General features: G+C 39.0%; 1 protein-coding gene across 12 annotated transcripts in view; it reads left to right on the top strand.

Moving 5' to 3' along the window:
- The window catches only part of RGS6 (regulator of G-protein signaling 6), a 676,386-nt gene that overhangs the window by 18,729 nt on the left and 632,842 nt on the right, over positions 1 to 24,815 (top strand). For 11 of the 12 annotated variants that reach the window (XR_001006387.1, XM_011983124.1, XM_011983121.1 and 8 more), the window contains exon 2: positions 14,601 to 14,704. The exons of the other annotated variant lie outside the window; for it this stretch is intronic. Coding sequence is in view for 10 of the 11 variants with exons in the window: in XM_011983124.1 (XP_011838514.1) it covers positions 14,621 to 14,704 (84 nt within the window). In the remaining variant the exon portion in view is untranslated. The remainder of the gene's footprint in view (positions 1 to 14,600; positions 14,705 to 24,815) is intronic. 12 annotated transcript variants of the gene reach the window in all.

Genomic DNA, 24,815 nt, shown 5'->3' with positions numbered 1-24,815 from the left:
AAGCAATTGCAACGAAAGCAAAACTTTACAGATGGGATCTAATTAGAACAAAGAGCTTCTGCACAGCAAAATAAACTATCATCAGAGCGAACAGGCAGCCTACAGAATGGGAGATAATTTTTGCAACCTATACATCTGACAAAGGTCTAATATCCAGAGTCTACAAAGATCTTAAACAAATTTACGAGCAAAAAACAACCCAATTAAAAAGAGTGGGCAAAAGACAAGAACAGACATTTCTCAAAAGAAGACATTTATGTGGCCAAAACCATGAAAAAAAGCTTAACATCACTGATCATTAGAGAAATGCAAATCAAAACCACAGTTAGATACCATCTCACACCAGTCAGAATGGTGATTATTAAAAATAAAAACAACATGCTGGCGAGGCTGCAGAGAGATAGAAATGCTTTTACATTGTTGGTGGGAGTATAAATTGGGTCAACCATTGTGGAAGACAGTGTGGTGATTCCTTAAAGACCTAGAGGCAAATATCATTTGATCCAGCAATCCTATTACAGGGTATTAACCTAAAGGAATATAAATCATTCTATGATAAAGATACATGCATGTATATGTTCATTGCAGCACTTTTCATGATAGCAAATACATGGAATCAACCCAAAAACTCATCGATAATAGACTGGATAAAGAAAATATGGTAATATACACCACAGAATACTATGCGGCCATAAAAAGGAATGAGATCATGTCCTTTGCAGGTACATGGATGGAACTGAAATCCATTATCCCCAGCAAACTAATGCAGGAGCAGAAAACCAAACACTGCATGTTCTCACTCATAAGTGGGAACTGAACATTGAGAACCTGTGGACACAGGGAGGGGGAGGGGGAGGGGAACGACACCTGAGGACTGTTGGGGATGGGGGCGATGGGGAGAGGGAGAGCATCAGGAAAAATAGCTAATGCATGCTGGGCTTAATACTTAGGCAATGGGTTGGTAGGTGCAGCAAACCATCATGGCACATGTTTACCTGTTTAACAAACCTGCACATCCTGCACATGTACCCCAGAACTTAACATAAAATATAATTAAAAAGAATAGCTTCATTATTTCTAACCATTTGCATTACTGTATAAATTTTAAAATCATCTTTTGATGGAATTTTTATTGGGATTGCATTAAATCTCTAGGCTAAATTGGGAATAAATTAATGTTTTTACAGTGTTGACTATTTTAATCCATTAATGTGGAATATCCCTCCATTTATTTAGATCTGTCTCTCACTTCTGTCAGCAATTTTCTATCCCTCTATATTGTAAAATTATTGCACATCTTTAAATATATATTCCTAGTATTTGAAGCTATTATAAATGATACCTTTACAAATATATCATTTCCTGATTGTTGCTGATATACAAAAAATACAATTGAGTTTTATATATTGACCTGTATTCACTGACTTTGCTAAAGTCACTGATTAATCCTAATAGTTCTGTGTATTAGGTTGGTGCAAAAGTAATTGCATTCATAAATTATTATGAATTTCCATGTACACAGTTAAATTACCTGTAAAAGAGTTTTTACTTTTTCCTTTCTAATTATTGCGACTTGTATTTGTTTTTCTTGCCGGTTGTATTGGCTAAGACCTCAAATATAATGGTGAATAGAAGTGGTGATAGTGAGCATTCTTGTCTAATTTCCAATCTCAGTGGGAAAGTTTTACTATTAAATATTATTAAATATTTCTGTAAGTGTTTTACAAATACCATTTATCAGATCAAGCGAGTCCCCTTGCATTTAAAATTGGCTAAGAGTATTTTCATGAAGAGGTGTTGAATTTGATTAAATGCCTTAAAGCCATAATTACACAGAAGAGCGGGCTCACCTCTATACTTCCTTTTTCTCTTGGATCATGATCCCATGTGTCCTCATTGCCTTGGGAGTTCTTCTCTTTATACCTTATCTGCCTTTCCCGTTGTTCTTGAGGGCTGGACTGTTACAAGTTAGATCATCATTGGAGGAATTGGTACTGTAAATTCAAATTGTACTATTTTTGTCTGCCATCTACATGGTATGAGTAAAACTGTAAAACCCCCCAAGAACCTATTCAATTGTTATTTCTTTGATCTATATTGCTTTTGCTTGGTGAACTTTATGAAAAGATTTTCTTTTGTTAAATTTTGCTATCTTAAGAAGAGGAAAAGGCTACCATTGCTGCTGCCAATGGAGGCATTACGGAGTCATTGAAGAGGTGCACCTTATATTACATTTAAATGCCTCGTTTTACATATAAACATACTGATTTTACATGTTCTTTTTTGAAAAAGAAAACAATGAAATCCTAAGGAATAAAACTGACATTCTTTAAAAAAGAAAAAGCCAATAGGAGTGCTTTTCTTCTTAGGTCCCCTGGGAACATGTCATCCTCTTCATTTCTTAGTCATCCACTTCTTGTGTATAAAAATTGGCAAAGCTTCTCTGTCACTCCCACTTCTTCTCTAGCAGTGATACAATCTTTCATGCGAAATAAGAGAATAATAAAATGTTATTTCTGCAGTCCCAATAGTCAGTAGTATTAGAAACTATAATCTTGGAACCCATACTTACAAAATATAAGTCCTCTCATGTGAGAAGAGAGGGAAGACCCAAGCTCTAAATGCTGACTCTTATTGCTAACCAGCGGGGTGACATTAGAATGCAACTTGACGTTCCTAGGCCTTAGTGCCGTCCTCTGAAAACCAAAGGCTTGGGCTTGTTCAAGGGACAGGAAAAATTATGATATAAAAGGCTAAATAGTAAATATTTTGAATTCTGGGGGCCATAAAGTCCCTGTTACAACAACTCAACTCTGCTGTTGTGGCGTAAAAGTGATCATAGACAGTAAACAAATGGGCGTTTATTTATAAACGTGTATTTATGGAAATACTCAAATGTCATACAGTTTTCATGTGTCATAAAATATTGTTCTTTCCACTTTTTTTCAAGCATCTAAAAATGTAAAAACCATTCTTAGCAAACAGATCATATAAAAACAGGCAACAGGCTTAGATTTGTCCCATGGGCCCAGGTTTACCAGCCTTTGAGCCGGTTAATTGTCAAGGGCTATTCCAGAGCTCTGTGTTAGCCTTTGATATGCTAGCCTTTTAAAAAAGATGTTTTTTGTCCTATGAACATAATTCAAAAGGGTCTATTTCTTTCTTTTAGATCAATTATGAGTAAGAAAAATACAATATGTTGTTTTTACCTTTATTCCTTCATCAATGCTTGTTCTTTCTTTTTATAGAGCCACGTTTCTGACCTGTATAATTTTCCTCTGCCTGAAGAACTTTTTGCATTTCCTGCATAGCAGGTTTGCTGGTGATAAATTTCCTCAGTTTTTGCTTGTCTGTGAAAGTCTTTATTTTTTCTCCACTTTTGAAGGATAATTGCACTAGATGTAGAATTCTAAGTGGGCGTTTTTTTTTTTCCTTCTCTTCAACATTTTAAGAATTTCACTCCACGTTCTTGCTTGCATGGATTCTGTAATTCTTATCCTTGTTCTTCTATAGGTAAGGATCTGGCTTCTTTTAAGATTTCCTCTTTGTCTTTGGTTTTCTGCAGTTTGAATATGATATTCCTAGGCGTAGTTTTTGTTTTTTTGGGGTGTTTGTCCTGATTGGTGTTTTCTGACTTTTCTGGATCTGTGGTTTATTGTATGTCATTAATTTTGGAAAGTTCTCTGTCATTATTCCTTCTAATATTTATTATCCTTTCTTTTTTCTCTTCTTGGGATTCTGATTACATTTATGTTACAGCTTTTGATATTGTTCTAGAGTTGCTGAATATTTTCCTCTGTTTTTTTTTTTCTCCCTTAATTCTTTCTCTTTTTAGTTTGGAAATTCATGATTGACCTTCAAGCTCATGGATTCTTTTAAAAAACTTTTTAATTTTTTAATTTTTGTGGGTACATAGTAGGCGTGTATACTTATGGGGTACATGAGATGTTTTGATACAGGTATGCAATGCATAGTAATCACATCATGGAGAATGGGGTATCCATCCCCTCAAGCATTTATCCTTTGTGTTACAATCCAGTTACACTCTTTTAGTTATTTTAAAATGTACAATTAAGTTGTTATTGACATTAGTTCCCCTCTTGTGCTATCAAATGGTAGTTCTTACTCTTTTTGGCCATTTGAGTCAGCTGATGAGCCCATGGAAAACCTTCTTCAATTGTTACAGTGTTTTTGATTTTTAGCATTTCCTTTTCAAAGGAGTTTTTAAACAGTGTTTCTGTCTCTCTGATTTCATTACCATTTACTTTCTCCATTAGAATCCTTAACATTTTTCATCGTAGTTATTTTAAATTTCCTGTCTGTTAATGACACAGATAATTCTAACATCTGTGACATATCTGAGTCTGATTCTGATGATTGCTTGTCTCTTCAGAATGTGTTTTTCTTGCCTTTCATCATGCCTTGTAATTTTTTGTTGAAAGCCAGACATGATGTATTGGGTCATAGGAACTGAGGTAGGTAGGCACTTAGTGTGAGGTTTTACTTAATCTGGCTAGGTGTTGGGCTGTGTTTCAAGAGAGGGTTCTTGGATCTCACACAAGAAAGAATTCAGGGCAAGTCCATGGAGTAAACTGAAAGCAAGTTTATTAAGAAAGTAGAGGAATGAAAGAATGGCTACTCCATAGATAGGGCAGCACTGAGGGCTTCTGGTTGCCTGTTTTTATGACTGTTTCTTGATTATATGCTAAACAAGGGTGGATTATTCTTGACTCCCCTTTTTAGGCCATATAGGGTAACTTCCCAACATTGCCATGGCATTTATAAACTGTCATGGCGCTGGTGGGAGTGTAGCAGTGAGGACAACCAGAGGTCACTCTCGTCACCATCTTGGTTTTGGTGGGTTTCAGCCGGCTTCTTTACTACAACCTGTTTTATTAGCAATGTCTTTATGACCTGTACCTTGTGCTGACCTCCTATCTCATCCTGTGACGTAGAGTGCTTAACTGTCTGGGGATGCAGCCCAGTAGGTCTCAGCCTCATTTTACCCAGCCCCTATTCAAGATGGAGTTGCTCTGGTTCAAATTCCTCTGACAGCAAAACTTTTCCCCAGAAGAGAAAGGAAGATGGAGAACATGGTGGCTTCAATGAGGGCGTCTAAAGATAAGGGACTTGCCTTCTGCTAGCTTTCATTTCTTCCATGAATTTTGAAATGAGCTCATCAGCTAAGACTATGTGTTAAATATGAACTGGGAAAAGATATGACAGCCGTTTCAGAAAGGGAGAAACAAGCTTGGTAGGAAAACATTTTGGGTTTGGCAGGCAGTGTTGACTCTTCATTTAATGTTTGTGGTCATAAATTTAATGCAGCTAGTCAGCCTGATTGTGTGACTTCCTCTCCACCCCAAAGTGTTTGTCGGTTTGGATGGGAGCTTGGGGTTGATGGATAGTTGGGTTCCATCAGTGCTGGAGTTTTGCAAGGATAGTATGACACAGAAAGGGGGTGTATTAGAGTTCCCTAGAGGGACAGAACTAATACTATATATATAGTATATATATAAAATAGGATATATGTATTCTTATATATTATATGAATATATACAATAGAATTATATATAATAGAATATATAATAGTGTGTGTGCATATATAGGAGTTTATTAAGTATTAACTTACATGATCACAGGGTCCCACAATAGGCTGTCTGCAAGTTTGAGGAGCAAGGAGAGCCAGTCCGAGTCTCAAAACTGAAGAACCTGGAGTCCGATGTTCAAGGGCAGGAAGCATCCAGCACGGGAGAAAGATGTAGGCTGGGAGGCTAGGCCAGTGTTGCCTTTTCATGTTTCTCTGACTGCTTTATATTTGCTGTCAGCTGATTAGATTGTGCCCACCACATTAAGGGTGGGTCTGCCTTCCCCAGCCCACTGACTCAAATGATAATCTCCTTTGGCAACACCCTCACAGACACACCCAGGATCCATACTTTGCATCCTTCAATCCAATCAAGTTGACACTCTGTATTAACCATCACAAGGGGAGATGCAGGAGTAGAGGGTATGTGCAAGGGAGTGATTATGAGTGAGTATAATGATGGAGCCAGTGTGGATGGTGAAGGGGAAGTGAAGGGTAGTAATGGATAGTAAAAATGCTGCATGTTCAATGGATTAAATGTCTAAACAAGTTTGAAGATTGTTTGCAGTGAATGCAGAGTAAGTGAGCTGAAAAGAGGAAGGGTGGACAGAGTGGAGGATGCTTGTAGTGGGATTTGGGGTGATGACAAAGTTTAGGATGTGGCCATGTGAGATAGTGACTCAGAAGGAAAAAGCGTCAGGTGAGGGAATAAGGAACTGAGAATCTGGCTTTTCTGGTAGGTCTTTGAGTCTGATGTTAAAGTGACTGAAAGTGGTGAAGGTGTTAGGGAAGCAGAAGCAACCCTCTGAGAGGCGGAAGCTGGAGTCTTCAGGGAATGAGAAGGCATAAGCAGGAGGGAGGTGGAAGACAGCAGTGAGGATGAGCAGAAAGTGGCAGAGCCAGATGGCCTGAGTGCCACAGAGCAGGGATTTGTGTTGGAGGGAGGGAGAGAAATCATTTGAAGCAGCAGTGGAGAGCCAGGAGGCTGCCTGCTCCACTCTCTGGTCTTGAGATATATGGCGTGAGGACAGAGGGCTGCAGGAGAGAAGGCAAGTTTCTATTAAGGTCACAAGTTTAAAGTTCAGAGAGAAGATGGAAGGACATAGTGGGCATACTATTTACAGAAGTGTTCAAAGGGTGGGATGAGTCTGCGGGGAGTTGGAGGGGTTGGGGTTTCCAGAGCAGTGTGGAGTTCAGAGCCTTGGTGAGAGAGGATGCCTGGGTAGACCTGGTTTTCCAGCAGAGATTGCAGTAACAGGACTCCCAGGGCCAGCATGCCCTGTTATGTGGCGATCTTTCCACTTCTCCCTCCTAGCTTAATTTTTAGAAACTTTGACAGATGGAATGCAAAATTTTTTTTATTTTTACTTCAGAGATCAGTCCTCACCCTGTCGCCCTGGCTGGAGTGCAGTGGTATGATCATAACTCACTGTAGCCTCCAACTCCTGAGCTCAAGTGATCCTCCCACATCAGCCTCCCAAGTAGCTGAGACTACAGGCATGCACCACCATGCCTGGCTAATTTTTGTATTTTTTGAAGAGATTGGGTCTTGCTGTGTTGCCCAGGCTGGTCTTGAACTCCCAGGTTTAAGCAATCCTCCTGCATATGTGTATATGTGTGTGTGTATATATATATATACACACACACACACACATAGACATACACATACAGCTTTGGTAGTTTAATTAGTTTAGCCTGTCAGGGCAGCTGTGGTAGCTTAGAGACCATTGTATTTATTTGTAAGTCTTAAGGTAGGATTGGAGTGGAGAAGTCAACTTCACTGAAAACTAGCAAGTAGAATGAAGGAAGCATAGATTAGTTGAGGACCTACTATATTTCAGGCTTTGTGCTAAACATCTACTTTATGTAGGTGATTTCACAAGATGGACATGTTGGAAAAACCGTGGGCATTGGAGTCAGTCCTGGGTTTGAATTTTAGTTGCTTGGCTGACAAACTGTGTCACTTTGGGCAGGTCACCTATATTCTTCAGTCTTACTTTTCTCATTCATAGAGTGGGAATAATAACATCCACCTGCTGAGGTTGCTGTGACGAGCTGTCCAAGAAATTCTAATGAGCAGGCCAGGCTGAGAACCACTGCTGCAGAGTGATTAGCATTTGTTCCATTTTATAGGCGAGGAAACTAAGGCCCAGGGGGGCTAAATATGTTGCTTATGGCCACACAGCACTTAAGTGACATAGCCAGGATTGAAAGCCAGTTTTTTGGACCCCAGAACCTTGTTGCATCCATTTCATTGAGTTTTTGCCTTAATACATGGGAAGCTAAAGGAGCCCCCCATCAGCATGTCCGCCCAAACATCAGGCAGCATGGGATGGGAGGAAGGGATCAAGTGAAGGGAAGGCGGGCCCTATGGAATCTAGGTCAGTGGTTTCCAAACCTGGCTATACTTACAAATCATTTGGAAAATGATTAATCTGTAAATCTCCAGGGACCACCCTAGGCCTACTGGATCAGAACTTCTGGAGCATGGGAACCAGGAGTATGTATATTTAGAATATCTTCCAGGTGATTCTGAGACTGCTAGCCTAGTTCTGGTCCTTGGGCAAGTTTTTGGGAACCACTGAATTCTAATCGATGTCCTAAAATGATCAAGTGATTATATCCTAGTAAAATACTGGGTGCCTTCCAGTGCCACCAAAATTGGCCTTTAGGGGTTGAGTGCTATTGCCGTACTTTAAGATCTTGGTGCATTACCTGAAACGGACACTCTGTCTGTCATTGAGCCTTTGAACTTCGAATATATAGGAAATGTCAAGTTGGCAGACTCTGCTATAACAGAAAGAGTGATTTGTTATTTAGAGCTGTTGTTCTTCCTCCTTTCCCCTTGGGATTCCTGCCCACTCAGTCAGATTAGAGCTATATAAACAAGCTCGTACTACTGAGCTAGCACACATATTGTAATTTTTTTTCCTGAAGTGCTTAACAGTGCTGATGTCAGAAAAAAAATCCATTGGGTTTTAATGGGCTGAAGCAAACAATGAGAATTTGATATAATATGGAGGAGAGGAAATAACATCAACAGAAATTCTTATTTGGCAGCATAAATATTCAAACTATATTACAGTCAGGGTTTGATTACTTCTCCTACATGACATTTCGCTGAATAGGGTTTTGAGGTCTGGGCACTAAGAGTGGCAGGCATGATGTTTAAAGCTTTTAGCTGCAAGCCATGGTAATTTCAGTGACATTGTAGGGTAATTGTAGTCGGTTCTCCTCTTAGCTCTGTATCAGGATCACCTGAGGAGGTCATTGGACCGCTGAAGGCTTCATCTCTGATGCACGAGTCAGAACATCTGAGGGTGGGGGTTGGGGTGGGATTCTCCATTGAATCTGATGCCAGTGGCCTGGGAATTTCACTTGGCTAAACATTGGCTTAGAACAAGGTCACTGGTCAGTTTCTACATTCATTCTGTGCTGGGGCATTTCCATGGCTTATTCTCTTCCCTCTTCAAAAGCAACTCTGTATGACGGACGAGTCTCATCTTCCAGGCAAGGAGCTGGAAATTTAGGGTGGGAGAGTCCATTGTCAAAGGCCACATAGTAGCCTTAGTGAGGCTAGAGCTGAGTGTGATTCCCAGTCTGACTTCAAAGCCCTTTCTTTTCCTATACCGTCAAGGCCCTTCCTTCCTGCTCTGCTCAACATTGTTAGCTGCTAGGCTTTGCTTATTCCAGAGGGGCTGGCATTATAAAGTAAACAGCAGGAATTTATTGTAACTGCAAGTTACAGATGCAATGTAAGTCTGGAGTAGACTGCAGGCACAATCCTGACTTTCAAGGATTCATGAATCTGTTTGTGTCACAGGTGCTCAATTGTCCTGTTATGCCTACAGCATCCCCCTCACTATGTTTTCTACCCTCCCCACATATTCCTTCTTACCTAAATTGCTTGTGAATTCCAGAAGTGGATTGCTGAGTCCAGGCTGGTTCATATCAATAAACCTTGGGGAAAATCTTTATGTATGATGCTATACATGGGTCTTTGTTGATCAAGAACCTTCTTTATTGGCCACTTTTAATGGCTTGTTATCCAGATGAATCTTCTGGAAGGAGGACACTGCATCCTGGTAGAATTTTCTCAGTCCCATCATTCATTCAAACATATTTAAGTACCTTCTGTGTGCCAGGTTCTGCTCTAAGTGCCAGGGAGAGAGGGGTGAACCCCAACAATAAAGTCCTTGCCTGTGAAGAACTGGCTTTCTAGCAGAGGAAGTCCCTGATAGACAAGTAAACAAAGTCCCACAAATTCAGATAGGTGTAAATCCCTTTTATCTCACTCTCCACACTTGGCTGTCTCCCACTTAATCTTTCTGGGATCAGATTATCTTTGTGGCTTTTTTCTCTTGACTGTCTAGCACAGAGCTGAGCCACATCTGGGGCTTCAGATTTCTATGCCTGTGTGTGTGCATAGCCTTGGCTGGAATGGCAAACTTTGCCTCTCCCAGGCTTCTGCTCATCTGTCACCTCCTCCTACTCTGTGCCATCATAATTGAGCAACCACATATAACAGTGTCCTTTCTGTGAACACATCTGTTATTCCTACCAGTCTCTGAACATTTTAAGGAGAGGATCTGTGTCTGACTTATCTGTATATCCCCAGGGCCTAGCATGGAACCTTACAAAAGTAGATGCTCAGTATATTTGCTCAAAGAATAAATGTTGAGTCCCAGAGAACCTCAGGGTGGGTGGTGTGGTATAGGAATTCCGTCATGGGGAGGGATGCTGAGTCAGACAGGGGATGCTCCACTGCAGTGGTTTTGTGATTTATTCTTTGAGACATTGAGCGCTGTCATGAATAGAGGAAATGGGCTGGGATATACGCAGTAATGACAGAGACAGGTGGCATGGAACATTCTGGTGAGAGTCTTTGAAGGAAAGTTAGAAATGTGAGGTTCTGAGGGCCTAGCTCAGAGCTGGAAGGAACTCTAAGGATGCTGGATTTTATAGCCAATGCCCAACTGAGGTCCAGGGAAGCTGTGTGTCCTCGTTCTGATAGCTGGTTAGTTGCAAAGGAGCGAGGGGTGGGGCGATACCAGGACTCCTAGTTCAGAGGGCTTTTCATTATGCTGGGGCTGTGGTGTGTGACAGGTAAGGGATTAAAAGCACAGAGAAGAGAAGGAACTTGCCTAAGATCACACAGCTAGGAAGTGGTGGAGCCTAGATTCAGACATGGATCTGTCTGATGAGAGGCAGCTTGTAACCACCAAGCTGTATTGTCTCTTCTTGGAGATTGTGAAATGTAAGGTCCTAGCCCATTTTCAATTTTCCTCTTGGGTTAGCTGTGAGTCCATATAGGAAAATAATATTAACATGCTTTCTTTTGATATGCAGTTACATGTTTTCACAAAAATGTTCACATTCTTCAAATGTTAATATAGAAGCCCCTGGGTTGTTTACTGTGTGTATGTATATGTGTATGTAAGTACAATGGAGAACACTCTGTTTTTCTCTACCACTAAATTTAAACACTCCATTTCTATTGTACTCCATTTAAAAGAAGTATTTTACATCATACTATAATGAATGAAAACCTAGTCCTTTAATTTCACAAGCCTCAACTTTAATAGTCAATGAATTTAATTAGAAAATCTTTACCTATGTAGGTTTCACATCCAGTTCTCTCTAACATCTGTTGACGTGTGGACTAGAAAGTATATTATTATTTTAGAAATGATTCTAGATACAGGAAAGCTAAATAGCTTGTCTGAGTTTCAAAACGAGTTAATAGAGGAACCAAAAATAGAAGCATTCGTACTGAATACGAGGCTTACTAAAATTCTTAACACAGAGACTATCTGCATTCACTTAGTAGTTTCAAGTCTAGACTCTGGAACATCAGCCTGTTTTAACACACAGAAATGGTTCTGTTGGTGGGAGGGGAGAGGGAGGCCTGACACGTTTGTTTCTAGGTCATTTCTAACCTTGCTATTATAATACAGTTTTCTAGGTAGAAGAGAATATGCTCATTAAAGTGAAAGTGTTCATTTTAAAATAAAGCAACAGAAACCTAAAACGTCTCTATTACATAGATACATGAGTATATATAAATGAACTCAATTTTTGTTTTCATGCTCTGTCATATTCTGTATTAAGGCAAAGGAGTAGGCAACTAAGTAGTTGTTTAAAAATAAAACTGTGTTCATTTAATTTTAAAAGCCATTGATTAGGATAATTAGTGTTTCCATGTAGTACTATATTCATAGAAATCCTGATATTGGGCCAGGCATGGTGGCTCAGGCCTGTAATCCCAACACTTTGGGAGGCTGAGGCAGGCAGATCACAAGGTCAGGAGATCGAGACCATTCTGGCTAACACAGTGAAACCCCATCTCTACTGAAAATACAAAAAAATTAGCCCGGTGTGGTGGCAGGTGCCTGTAGTCCTAGCTACTCGGGAGGCTGAGGCAGGAGAATGGCGTGAACCCGGGGGGGCAGAACTTGCAGTGAGCCGAGATAGCACCACTGCACTCCAGCCTGGGTGACAGAGTGAGACAAAAAAAAAAAAAAAAAAAAAAAATCCTGATATTACAATGTATAGAGATAATATTATAGAATGATGCTCTTTACCTCTTTATGTAATCTAATTTTAAAAACCATTGTAATTTATAAATAGTGAAGAAAGCAGATAGTGTTATTCGAATGGGATATTTTGGGCAATTAAATTCTTAGCATAAATTACAAATTCCTCTCTCTCTCCCATTTTCCATCCAAATTTGTTTTTATGGAATGATCTTTGGTAGCAACTTGTTTTATAATAAAATGTTTCCCAAGTTTTTATTTTAAATTGAAATAGCCTTTTCTGTCACGTATGGTTATTTATAAGAGTTTCTTTGATGAAAAGCCTATGAATTTTGTGCAAGTAACCCAGGCAGCCTCTTAGATTAGGGATAACATTTGTATAGAACTTTTATGGCTTTATACTCTGCTCTCACACTCAGCTTATTTGACCCTTACCTGTGGGGAACTTGGTGGAATTCACATTTTACTGCTGAGGGCAGTGTAGAGGAAGGTGCCTTAGCACGACTTGGAGCATATAGCAGGTGTTCAATATATTTGTTTTAAAGGGAAATTAATAAAAGAAACCCAACAGATTCTTGTACTTGCTCAAGGTCACACAATAAATATAACGTCACACCAAGGATTGAACTTCCTTCTTCACTCAAAAATTCCATATACTTGTTCTTATTTCACTGTTACCTTTTCAGGCTTTTCAAAAAGGCCAAATTAAATGTATTTATTTTTCTGAATTGAGGTGAAATTCACATAACATAAAATTAGCCATGTTAAAGTGTATAATTCAGTGGCATTTCTTGCTTTCACAGTGTTCTACAGCCATCACCTCTCTCAAGGCCCCTGAAGGAGACCCCGTATCCATTAAGCAGTCACCCATTCCATCCTTCCTGCAGCTACTGGCAACTACCAATCTGTTTCTTGTCTCTACGGATTTACCTATTCTGGATATTTCATAAAAATAGACTCAAACAATATGTGACATTTTGTGTCTGGCTTTTTTCACTTGGCATGTTTTCACTTAGCATGTATTCAAGGTTCATCCACGTTGCAGCATATAGCACATTGTAGTACTTTATTCCTTTTTATTGCTCAATGATATCCCATTGTATGGATACACACGTTTTATTTATCCATTCATCCACTAATGGACATTTGGGTTGCTTCCACCTTTTAGCTATTGTGAATAGTGCTGCTATGAACATTTGTGTACAAGTATTTGGTATTCGTTTTCAGTTATTTTGTGTATGCACTTAGAAGTGGAACTGCCAGATCATGTGGTAATTCTGTGTTCAACTGTTTTTGAGGAACCACTAAGCTGTTTTTTGTTGTTGTTGTTTTTTTTTTTTTGAGACGGAGTCTCGCTCTGTCGCCCAGGCTGTAGTGCAGTGGCCAGATCTCAGCTCACTGCAAGCTTCGCCTCCTGGGTTTACGCCATTCTCCTGGCTCAGCCTCCCAAGTAGCTGGAGTAGCTGGGACTACAGGCGCCCGCCACCGCGCCCGGCAAGTTTTTTTTTGTATTTTTTAATAGAGACGGGGTTTCACCGTGTTAGCCAGGATGGTCTCGATCTCCTGACCTCGTGATCAGCCTTTGTCGGCCTCCCAAAGTGCTGGGATTACACGCTTGAGCCACCGCGCCCGGCCCCACTAAGCTGTTTTCAACAGTGACTGTATCATTTTACATTCCTACCAGCAATGTTTGAGGATTCTGATTTCCCTATATCCTTGCCAAGACTTACTTGAGGGGTTTTTTTTTTTTAAATTATAATAATCTTAATGGGTATGAAGTGGTATCTCCTTGTGGTCTGGATTTTGATTTCCCTAATAAAATATTCATATTTTAATGCATAGAATTAATCAGAAAATGAGCTTTGGCAAGGTGAGCTCAACAGCAAAATGATTGGCTTCATTTGTCCTCAGGAGGTTATTTAAGACTGCCGCAGCCGGGTGCAGTGGCTCATGCCTGTAATCCCAGCAGTTTGGGAGGCTGAGGCAGGTGGATCACCTGAGGTCAGGAGTTTGTGACCAGCCTGACCAACATGGAGAAACCACGTCTCTACTAAAAATACAAAAATAGCTGGGCGTGGTGGCACATGCCTGTAATCCCAGCTACTCGGGAGCCTGAGGCAGGAGAATCTTTTGAACCCAGGAGATGGAGGTTTCAGAGAGCCGGGATCGCACCACTGCACTCCAGCCTTGGCAACAAGAGCAAAACTCCATCTCAAAAAAAAAAAAAACAACAAAGACTGCCGTATATTCACTCCTGAGGTGTGCGATTCTGAGCTGAAAATCAACAACATGTTGTTTGGGGATTAGAAGAATATTTGTGGATAGTAAGACTACAATCATTCCCTAACTTAAAAAAAAATCACGTAATATGTTTTGTGTTCATGGCATCTGCCAAAAGTTTCTTAATTCTTTACATTTCAAAGCCCTCTTTATATAATTCCTTCATGACTTAATGGTCTATTCATTTATTTTTGCAGTGTGAGTGAAGAGACCCAGGATGGCTCAGGGATCCGGGGATCAAAGAACAGTGGGGATTGCTGACCCAGAGGAGAGTTCTCCAAACATGATCGTCTACTGCAAAGTAAGGCATCTGGTCAAGTGCCATGCATGCTGCCCCTGTGGTCTGTTGTGTTCTGTGTAGGGCTGACAAAAAGACAAATGTTTTCTGCCTAAACTGCCTTACTGATAAATGCATATTTTCTTCTCACATCCTCTGGTTCTCTAGTTCCAAAATTCAAGGAAGTTCATACTTGAGCACTTGGCATTTAACACTTGAAAAATATTATGCCATTTAGTTTTCTTTAAACCCAAAGGTTGCCTAAGCAATGCAGATGGGGAAGACACATTCTCCTTCAGTGGAAAGGCCTTAGTGGAAGATGTATGAACTGAAAGTTCTTCAAACTCATAGTATGTACAAAATCTGGGCTGAATGCTGTGGGAGATACAGAGGTATATTTGTATGAGATGATTACAGTTGGTAGGAGACATAAGATGTACACAAATAACTGTTGTAGAGTCTAAATGTTCATTTCCAAAATAGACGTGCAAGTAGTGTGTTATATAATTTCAGAGCAGGAGGCCAGTTCTCCCAGCCTCAGAGGTGAGAATGGGCTTGTGGAAGAATGGTCTTTGAACTCAGTTTTAAAATATGTGCAGGATTGCTTTATGTGGAAAGCAGAGAGGAAGAACGTACCAGGTGATAAGATGTTTCAGCAAGGGCACAGAACTGAGGAAAGTAACAGCAACCGGAACTGGTTAGCTTGGGCATAGGATGCATTACAAGGAGTAAACGAAGATAGAATTTTGGGAAGAGAGGCTGGCTGGAGCCAGATGTTAGTGTTGAATTAGGCAATTTAATCGTGAAAAACTTTTGTGCCAAGAGTTGCAAGATTGATATCTCTTTGGGATGACGACTCTTGCCCCAGTGTGCTGAATGGATTGTTATCAACATAGAGCGGAGGTTCTAGGAGAGAGAGATTTCTGTGTCTGTGTGAAAGGTAAGGAGGGAAAGGAGAGACTAATTCAACTTGTGAAATCACCTTCAGAATTGAGAGAAACTGATAAGAGGAATTAAAGTCCGGATTAAAAATGACTTGGAAACTGAAGGAATATAGGCGGCAAGTAGAGAGTCAAAGATGACTAGGTTTTTGACCTTGGGTGAATGAAAATCATTGGTGCTATTAATTCAAATTGAGATATTTGGAAAAAGAATACATTTTAAAGGAAGAAAATGGCACTTAAGTTTATTTTAGTACCTGCTGAATTTGACACAATTGCTTCTTATTGTACACCTTTTTAATGTTTGCACGTTTGTGAAAATTTAACCTAACTCTCTTGTATGTTAATAAGGAAATAAGTTAATGTTCATTTCACTAACTACTTGAATTTCTGCTCAGTTCTGTGCATTCTGAGAGGCTCTGTGTATTACTTATATGGGCAATGTGGAACTAGATATTCCTGGATGATCAATATGGTGAATTTTTCTCTTTTCCTTGTAAAAATAGAGTTCTCAAATTATTCTTGCTTTGAGTGTAAAATTCTGTAATTCTTTGCTTTGCAAGAGAATGTCTAGATAACCCATCTATAAGAATGATGCTTATTAAATTGCAGTAAAGAAAAAAATAGATTAATGGGGCTGAGCAATTAGTGAAACATACAGAATAATAGACATTGAGTCATTGTTACTTTCTTAACCCACCCCCATACTGGGAGACCCTGTGCCAGGCTGGTAGGAACATGGGCTTTGGAGTGAGACTTAGGTTAAAATTCCAACTTTACCACTCTTTAGCAATGTGACTGTAAGTTAGTTCTTTAACTTCCATGAGCCATAGTGTTTTCATCTGTAAAAAGAAAAAAAAAAAAGTAGGAGGAAGGTAATTATGAAGATCACTTTATATAAATCGAATGAGGCATCTTATATCCTATTTAGACCACAGTGTGGTCCATAATGAATATCTCTTTTTCTTTTCATGTTTAGGTCTTGTAGAGATAGTGACACTTAGAGAGAAAATAAATGATAAAATCTCTAAATGTTGGTGCTGTTAATAAGTTGTCTAGAACAAATTTATACAGTGAGTTTTTTTAAGACACAGGAAAACAAAAATATTTTTATATTCTTCAGAGGATTGCAAATTCATGGATTATTAAAGAATAAGAAATGCAAAGGTCGTGTAACCCAACCACCTTTCTACTAGAATGTTTGTATTATGTTTACAGGAAAAAAAAACTTCCTGCAGGTTTATGAGAACTTGGTTTTTACTTTTTGGGTGGTAGTAAGGGGCTCTTTTCTGGTTTAATTTAGTAACAAACATGTCAACTGCTGTAGTTCTTTATAGAGAAATGACAACTAGTAATGAAAATATATCTTTCATGTGACAAACTTGTATAGAGAGTATATATATGTTCATGTGTATTTGCTATATTAATTACCATAAAAGGGACGTTGAATTGGTTCAGTCTGTTAGAAAGAAAGACACACTTATTGCACAGTGTGAGCTCAGACCCTGACACCATTTTAAACCTAGTTAACCTGACTGACTTAAACCATGCTTGTACTTGAACTATGGGATTTTCATATAGTTTTCTTCTGATGCTGTAGGCTGCCCTTTGGCTACAACCAAGAATTTACCTGCTGTAGGACGTTGTCCTCAAGGTATCATCGGTAAAGGTTGGATTTTGAAGCCAGTGGCAATTCAAAGCATTTTCTTTGGAAGTCCTTTAGTGTAATCATTTATTCAAAGTCGTAGCCATAAACCCAAACCTTTCCTTAGATACCCACGACTAAAATTTACATTTAAAAAATTGTGCTTTCATTTTTGTTTTCTTTCTCTTGTTTGTTTGTTTTTTTCTCTTGTTGTCAGACACTTTCAGTGTGAAATTTTTGCTTGGACTGCATTGTGTTGATTCAGATGCTGACATTTAAAAAGCCAAATCTAGAGAAATGAAGCTTTTGGGTAAACTTTCGAGTAATAAGTGGATGATTATGTCTATAATGTTGTTGTGACTTTTAAATGACATTTAGGATGGTAACCTCTTGATATATGAGTAATCATGGGTGGGTTTTTAAAGCCCATGCTTTTCAGAACACTCTTCATTTCCTTTTCATGTTTTCATGTTATTAACTGTGACAAGTTGTACTTTCCCAAGGCATGACTTATTTATTGACTTGAACAGACTTTCTAATTTAGTTTTTCATCCTTCATATTCACAGTTTGGATTGGAGGTGTGTATGAAAAATGTATTGGTCACATTAAAAATCTATTTAAAAGAAAACCTTAATTATTCATGAAGACACCAGACCTGTTAACCTTTTTTATATTCCTGTATCCTTAGGATCCTGAGTTATTGAATTGCCCAGTGTAATGATGATATTTGAACCTAGCTATACATCACATCATTTAGGGTGCTTTATAAAAATGTTAATCCTCAAAGGACCCCCTCTACAAGGTATTTCTATTTAATCGGTCTGAGCTGGGTCCTAGGAATCTGAGTTTCAAGATGTTCTCAGGAGAATCTGATGCCCAACAAAGTTTGAAAAGCACTGACTTAGTCTTTCACAATATCCAGGCATAGTATGTGTTGCAAAGTGATGAGAGAGTTGCTGTTTTGAATTAGATTTTTGATTTCATAATTATTTGTAGATCTCTCAAGACATGGAAGAACCAAGCTCTTGTCATAGGGATTTTAGTAGCTTTTCCTTAGAGATTTTCTAGTCTTATTTTATAGATGAAAGAACTAAAAGTATAGAGAGGGTGAGTAACTTAAGGTTCCTCAGCACTTTCCCATGGAAGCCATGATGGTGTCCAGGGAGCCTGGCCCCTCCAGTCAGTTGCCTTTCTAGCACCCTATGCGACTACCATGTTTTCAATGACAGACTACTGTTACCACATTGTTGGAGCTGAGTAGCAATGGGGCACATTAAATTAATGAAAATAATATGTGACAGGTCTTTGGCTTTCATGCTTATTCTGGGAGAGTTGACTTGGATTAATGTCTCATATTTTTAATGCTGAAGTTTCATTCTACTCATTGGTGCTTTTGCTTCTCGGGTAAAGATTTTCTAAAATGTTTACCGTCTTTTATAGGTAAGATGGCTTTTGAGCAAGAGCAAGTTGCTTTCTGATCTTGTTTGGATCTTTGGTGTTAACAATGCCTCTTGACAAAGTTCTTCTAACCTGACTGGTAATTTGATTTGTTTGGGTCAGGAGGCATGGAAGATGTCACACAGAGAGCTGGAGGCTCTGCCTGTCTGGTCCCAGCTCTGTGTGGAGAACTTCATTTTCCCGATTCTACTTCTTGTTTTGTTTTCTACCTTCTTCATTCTTTTCCTCCTTCCTTCTCAATTATGAGATACTTCTAACACAAAAAGAATATATTCAGTGTCCATGTAAGGTAGAAAGAAGAATTAAAAAATGAATTATATGCACTTACCGTTAGCTTAGTAAATAAAATATAATACTTTGGCCTCATTTCCTCTTCTGTAAAGGGAGGAAATTGATCTAAAAATGTGCCAAATACCTTTCTGCAATGATTTCAAAGTTCCATTCTATAACTTTTTGATCTTTCATAAGTCAGTACACTTCCCTGATATCAAAACAATGTTGTGAGACTATATGCACTTTTAAAGGTCTTTTGAGCTTTTAAAGAAATATTTTAGATAGTTCTAGATAATCTAAATTGGATTGAGATAAAGCCCAATTAAGTCAGGCATTAGAAGAAAAAGTTTTAATTGTAATGATTTAATATTCAACAGTGAAAGTTAGATGACATCTTCTTGGTGGCAACCTGTTTCTTTGGCTTGCTAATAACATTTAAGACATTAATAAAATTATTTTGTAGTACTAATTACATGTTATATACGTAACAGAAGTGGTGTTTAAGTAGCAACACTGTACATTGCCAGTAGCATATAGTGTCATAGATGAAATAGGAGTTTTAGAGGAAGACAAAAAAAGCCAATGTTCTTGTATATCAAAGGGTTAGTTACATAGCCTCCTCATTGATGGCTTCCTTCACCCATTCATTTCTAGTTATCGACTCCTTTTCTGCTGAAATTTGAATCTAGCCTTTATGTTGCTCTGATACCCCAAGATCACTCTGCCTAACGATTTAGGGCCCTTGAAGTCCTGGGCAGTAGTTGGTTTATGTATACATCCAGAAAGTAAATGTTACACTATTTTAGTTACATTGGCTGTGGTATGCAGCAAGAAGGGAAAGATCTAGCCTGGAGGAATCCAGTGCTATGGAGGAAGCTAGGGACAGGGTGTGGTTTGGAATTCATAGGAGGCAGTGGTAGAAGCCAGCACAGTTGAGAGTCTGGGGACCTGCAGGTCCTGGTGACTAAGGCATGATGAGGATTAGAAACTGTCGAATCAGGAAATACATATTGAGTGTCATTTGTGTGCCAGACACTATTAGATGCTAGGAATGCAAGATGAGGACTGAGCCCTGAATGAGCCCACAGGCCAGCTGGGGAGAGGTGGGGAACTAGACAATTACAGTGTTGGTAGAAGCAACTGAGGGTGTGGGAGGAGGTAGAGGGGTCATGTAGTCCATCCCAGGAGAGGGGATGATGATGTAGAAGACATCCAGAGGATTTGGCACCTTCTTCGATTCTTGAGAGATGACTAGGAATTAACCAGATGGAAAAGGAGAGAGAAGGTGTAGGAGGCAGGACTAGTGCCTGTAAAAGAGCAGATTTGTGATGTCATTCAGGAGACTTTAAGTGGTCGTTATGAAGCCAGGTTTCTGTGATGAAAGTTTGAGGAATAAAGCTAGATAGGTAGATTAGGGCCAGATCACAAAAGACCTTATGTATCCATGACAAGGAGTTTAGACATTGTAAAAATATCTTCCCTTTGCACCTCCATACCCATATTCAACTCCTTTGCATGCTGCTCTCTGCCCCAGAGGCTGAGCTGTGAGGACTACATTTACAGGGCTCTTGTGACCTCTGGGTTTCAGTTGGGTTTGGTTAGTAACAGTCTGGAAAGAGATGGGAGGAAAGGAGAAGAGCAATGTCAGAGAATTTCTTCTCCTGGGTCTCACTCTGCAAAACTGCCATATCCCTCTACTGAAGTTTGTTGATTTTCGCAAGGCAGACTATTTTCCTCTTCTGGGTCCGAATCCTTTTTGTCTACTCATCCTTTTGGGTCTTGGGGTGGTTCCAGTTTGTATTTGTTATCTGTTGCTGTATAACGAATTATCTTAAAACTCAATGGCTTAAAAACATTTATTATGTCACAGTTTCTGTGGGTTAGTAATCCAATTGCAGATTTTGTGAGTTCTCCAGCACAGTGTCTTTTAAAAGACTGTAATCAAGATGTTGACTGGGATTGTGGTTTCATCTGAAGTCTCAGCTGGGGAAAAGCCTACTCCCAAACTTACTTGTGTGACTGTTGGCTGGATTCAGTTCCTTAAGGGCTGTTGGAATGGTGGACTCAGTTCTTTGTTGGCTGTTTGCCAGAGGCCAGTCTTAGTTATTTATGACATGTGTCTCTCCATAGTGCAGCTCATAATATGGCATTATTATTATTTTTTTCATCAGAGTGACAACAGGCAGAGAGGGAAGGTGAGTGGTAGGAGTCTTAGTGTTTTATAACCTAATTTTGGACACTTTTTTCTTTTTTTTAAATTATATTTTAAGTTCTAGGGTACATGTGCACAATGTGCAGGTTTGTTACATAGGTATACATGTGCCATGTTGCTTTGCTACACCCATCAACTCGTCATTTACATTAGGTATTTCTCCTAGTGCTGTCCCTCCCCCAGCCCAATTTTGGACATATTATCCCATCCCTTTTGAGAGTAAGAAGTCACTAGGTCCACCCCTAACCCAAGGTGAGGGATTTACACAAGGATGTGAATACCAAGATCCAGAATTCAGAAAATCTTTGTGGGCTATTTTGGAAACCATCTACCACACAGCTCTACTTCTACTAGCCAGGGGTTTCTAAGTGTTTTTTTGTTTGTTTGTTTTTTTGTGTTTTTTTTTTTGTGTTTTTGTTTTGTTTTGTTTTGTTTTTTTTTTAAATAATTTCCCTGTACCCTGGAACTCCTTTAAACTTGGTCCTTTTGGAAATACATTTTTCTTCAATTGTCCTATGTATATCTTCCATTTACCAGTAAGACCCTAACGAATGCAGGTATTATCGCACAAGCAAAGGGAAGCCATTGAGACTCTGCGTTTCTTGTTAAGGGAATTCTTCATGAAAGGATTTGAAGCAGGGGAGTCATTTGTTCAAAGTGGAGAATGGGATTTGAAATGGGGAAGTCAATGTGGAGAAGATTCAGTGTGGAGATCGATGGGTGATCGATGTGGAGGGGTTCAGTGTGGAGGGAGAGTGTTGGAGAAGTGGTAGGATTGGAGGTAGGAGGACACTTTAGAGATTATACAGGAATCCAGGTGAGGAAAAATGATGTCCAAATCAGTGGCTGTGGTAATACAGACGGGAAGATGTGTCTGAGAGGTGTTTAGGTGGTTCAAGCAACAGGATTTGGTGACTGAGAAGACGTAGGGAGAATTTGAGAACAATGAGGAGGAATGAGAAGCAGTCTTTTCCCTAGGATCTATCTGTGAGCTCTCAGAAAGTCTCCCGGGATAAAGTTTTGAAGCAAATACCTGTAGAACTGGATTGCCTTCCCCTCTCTTCCCCATATGTAGATAAATTGAGAGAGCCCAGGAAAGAGTCTATAAATGGACGAGGATATTTAGGTATTTGTTCTGGTTGCCCCACTAGCTCACATCTGGCCATGCATAAGTTGTTCCTACGTTTTGTTAAGTCTAGCTCTTTAATTTGTGAAGTGAGGGGTTAGCTATGCTAGGTGATCTCTAAAGCATTTTTTAGTTCTAACATTCTAGGTCTTTTGTAATCTAAAATAGAGAAACCCACATTTTATTATTTGTTTTATTTCATAGCCTCCTTCACTTTATTTTTAATTTTCTTTAAAAAGTGAACCCAGCCAAAATTTTAAAAACAGGTAAGTCAGAATGTTTAAAACAAATGTCTTTTGGTCTTCAGCACTTAGGGCTTGTTTTTTTGTTTTTTGTTTTTTTTTCTTCACTCTTTTTTTTTTAACATTAAATAAAATTCCTGGCCAGGTGCAGGGGCTCATGCCTGTAATACCAACACTTTGGAAGGCCAAGGCAGGCTGATCACCTGAGGTCAGGAGTTCAAGATCAGGTTAGTCAACATGGTGAAACCCTGTCTCTACTAAAAATACAAAAATTAGCCAGGCGTGGTGGCGCATGCCTGTAATCCCAGCTACTTGGGTGGCTGAGGCAGGAGAATCACTTGAGCCTGGGAGGCGGAAGCTACAGTGAGCAGAGATGGCACCACTGCACTCCAGCCTGGGTGACAGAGTAAGACTCTGTCTCAAAATACAATAAAATACAATAAAATGTGATATAGTAAAATAAATTCTCAAGGTCTAACTTAAGAAAGTGTTCAGGGTAACTAATTTAATTGTTCAGTCTGCATTTTAAGATTCCTTTCATTAAATTTTTTGAAACTTTTTTTATTGCCTTAGGAAAAAACTGTTCTGTTTTCCTTTTCCCCAGGATTAGACTTGCTGGAAGAAAAGCTCCCCCATCACATTTTCTTGGTTGGCAGGAGACAGGCGTGCAGGCAAGTCCCAGACCAGTGGTATCAGTGTCCACAGATGAAAGGGATGGTATTTTTAGTGTGAGGAATAGCTCAGTGTGGTTTAGTATGATGCATTTCGATGAGTATAACTTTCTAATTTGAAAAGCCTTTGGTGTGTTTAAGTCTTCGTTTCATCTTTCCAATTTTTCCCCCTCATTTCTTTTCAAGGAGTCTAAGATTTTTCATTTTGGCAGGCAGTTGATCACTCTTGTTATTGACACTCCTTTTCAGTATTCTTACACTATGGAGAACCTGAATGGCTGTAAATTCCCTATTGGCAGGATTTTGAACAAGAAAAAATAAAAGCAAATAGATATCTGTGAAAGAAAAATATATACATTTTAAAATTATTGGAGGATAGAAGGATTACTTTTAAAAATTCTGTTAGTTTGCCAATTCAGATCAAAACAGAAAATGGACACTTTTTTTGATCAGCATTCTCTTTTCTAAAAACATATTTCAATAAAGTAAAGAATATGCAAAGATATATATTTATAGATAGATAGATAGATAGATATAGATATAGATATAGACATACACCCACTCCAAAAGAATAGTGATATCTTTCTGGTAAATAATATCCAAAGTTTGGAAAGAAATCAAATATCCATTGAAAGGAAACTAATTTTAGGGGGATAGGATTCACATTTGGAATGATCTCAGAGTTAGTTAACTGGATTTCTGTTCTGGTCAACCTAATAATTGTCTTGAAAGGGAGATGGCTACTGACATTCTGGGATATGGTTAGGGAGAATGTTCTTTATTTTTAAAGCCCTACAAGATTTTTTGATTTTTTAAAAATAAAATGTTTTGTCTTGTTTGTTAAATATGATGGTTATGTAGGTTTACTCAAAAGTGATTTTTTCCATTGTTCTTTGTTGTTTTCTGCATCTCTGTGCTTACATGTGAAATAATTTTTAGTATTTTCTTCAGTGCAGGTCTGCTGAAGATAAATTCTCTCAGTTTTTGTTTGTCTAAAATATTTTTGGGTCAGGCACTTTGGCTTATGCCTGTAATCCCAGCACTTGGGAGGCCGAGGCAGGAAGATCACTTGGCCCAAGAGTTTGAGGCCAGTCTGTGCAACATAGGGAGACAACGTCTCTACAAAAAGAAAGAAAGAAAAAAAATTAGCTATGCATGTTAGTGCATGCCTGTAGTCCCAGCTACTCAGGAGGTGGAGGTGGGGGAATCACTTGAGCCTGGGAGGTCAAGGCTGCAGTGAGCCATGATTGTGCCACCTCACTCTAGCCTGGGCAACAGAGTGAGGCACGGTTTCAAAGAAAAAAAGAAAGTCTTTGTTTCATCTTCATTTTGTGAAGGGTGTTTTTTCTAGATTTAGAATTCTAGATTGTCAGTTATTTTATTTATCATAACTGTCATTGTCTCTTGGCTTTCATTGTTTCTCTTGGGCAGTTAGCTGTAAGTTTTATTATTCCTCCTTCAAATGTAATCTGTTTTTTCCTTTGGCTGCTTTTAAGATTTATTTCACTTTGGTTTTAGCAGTTTTATTATGAGGTGTGATTTTCTTTTTAATTTATTCTTGTTAGA

This window comes from Mandrillus leucophaeus, unplaced genomic scaffold, assembly GCF_000951045.1.
Source record: "Mandrillus leucophaeus isolate KB7577 unplaced genomic scaffold, Mleu.le_1.0 Scaffold246, whole genome shotgun sequence".
Lineage (NCBI taxonomy): Eukaryota > Metazoa > Chordata > Mammalia > Primates > Cercopithecidae > Mandrillus > Mandrillus leucophaeus.
This window is presented reverse-complemented; position numbering and strand designations above follow the sequence as displayed.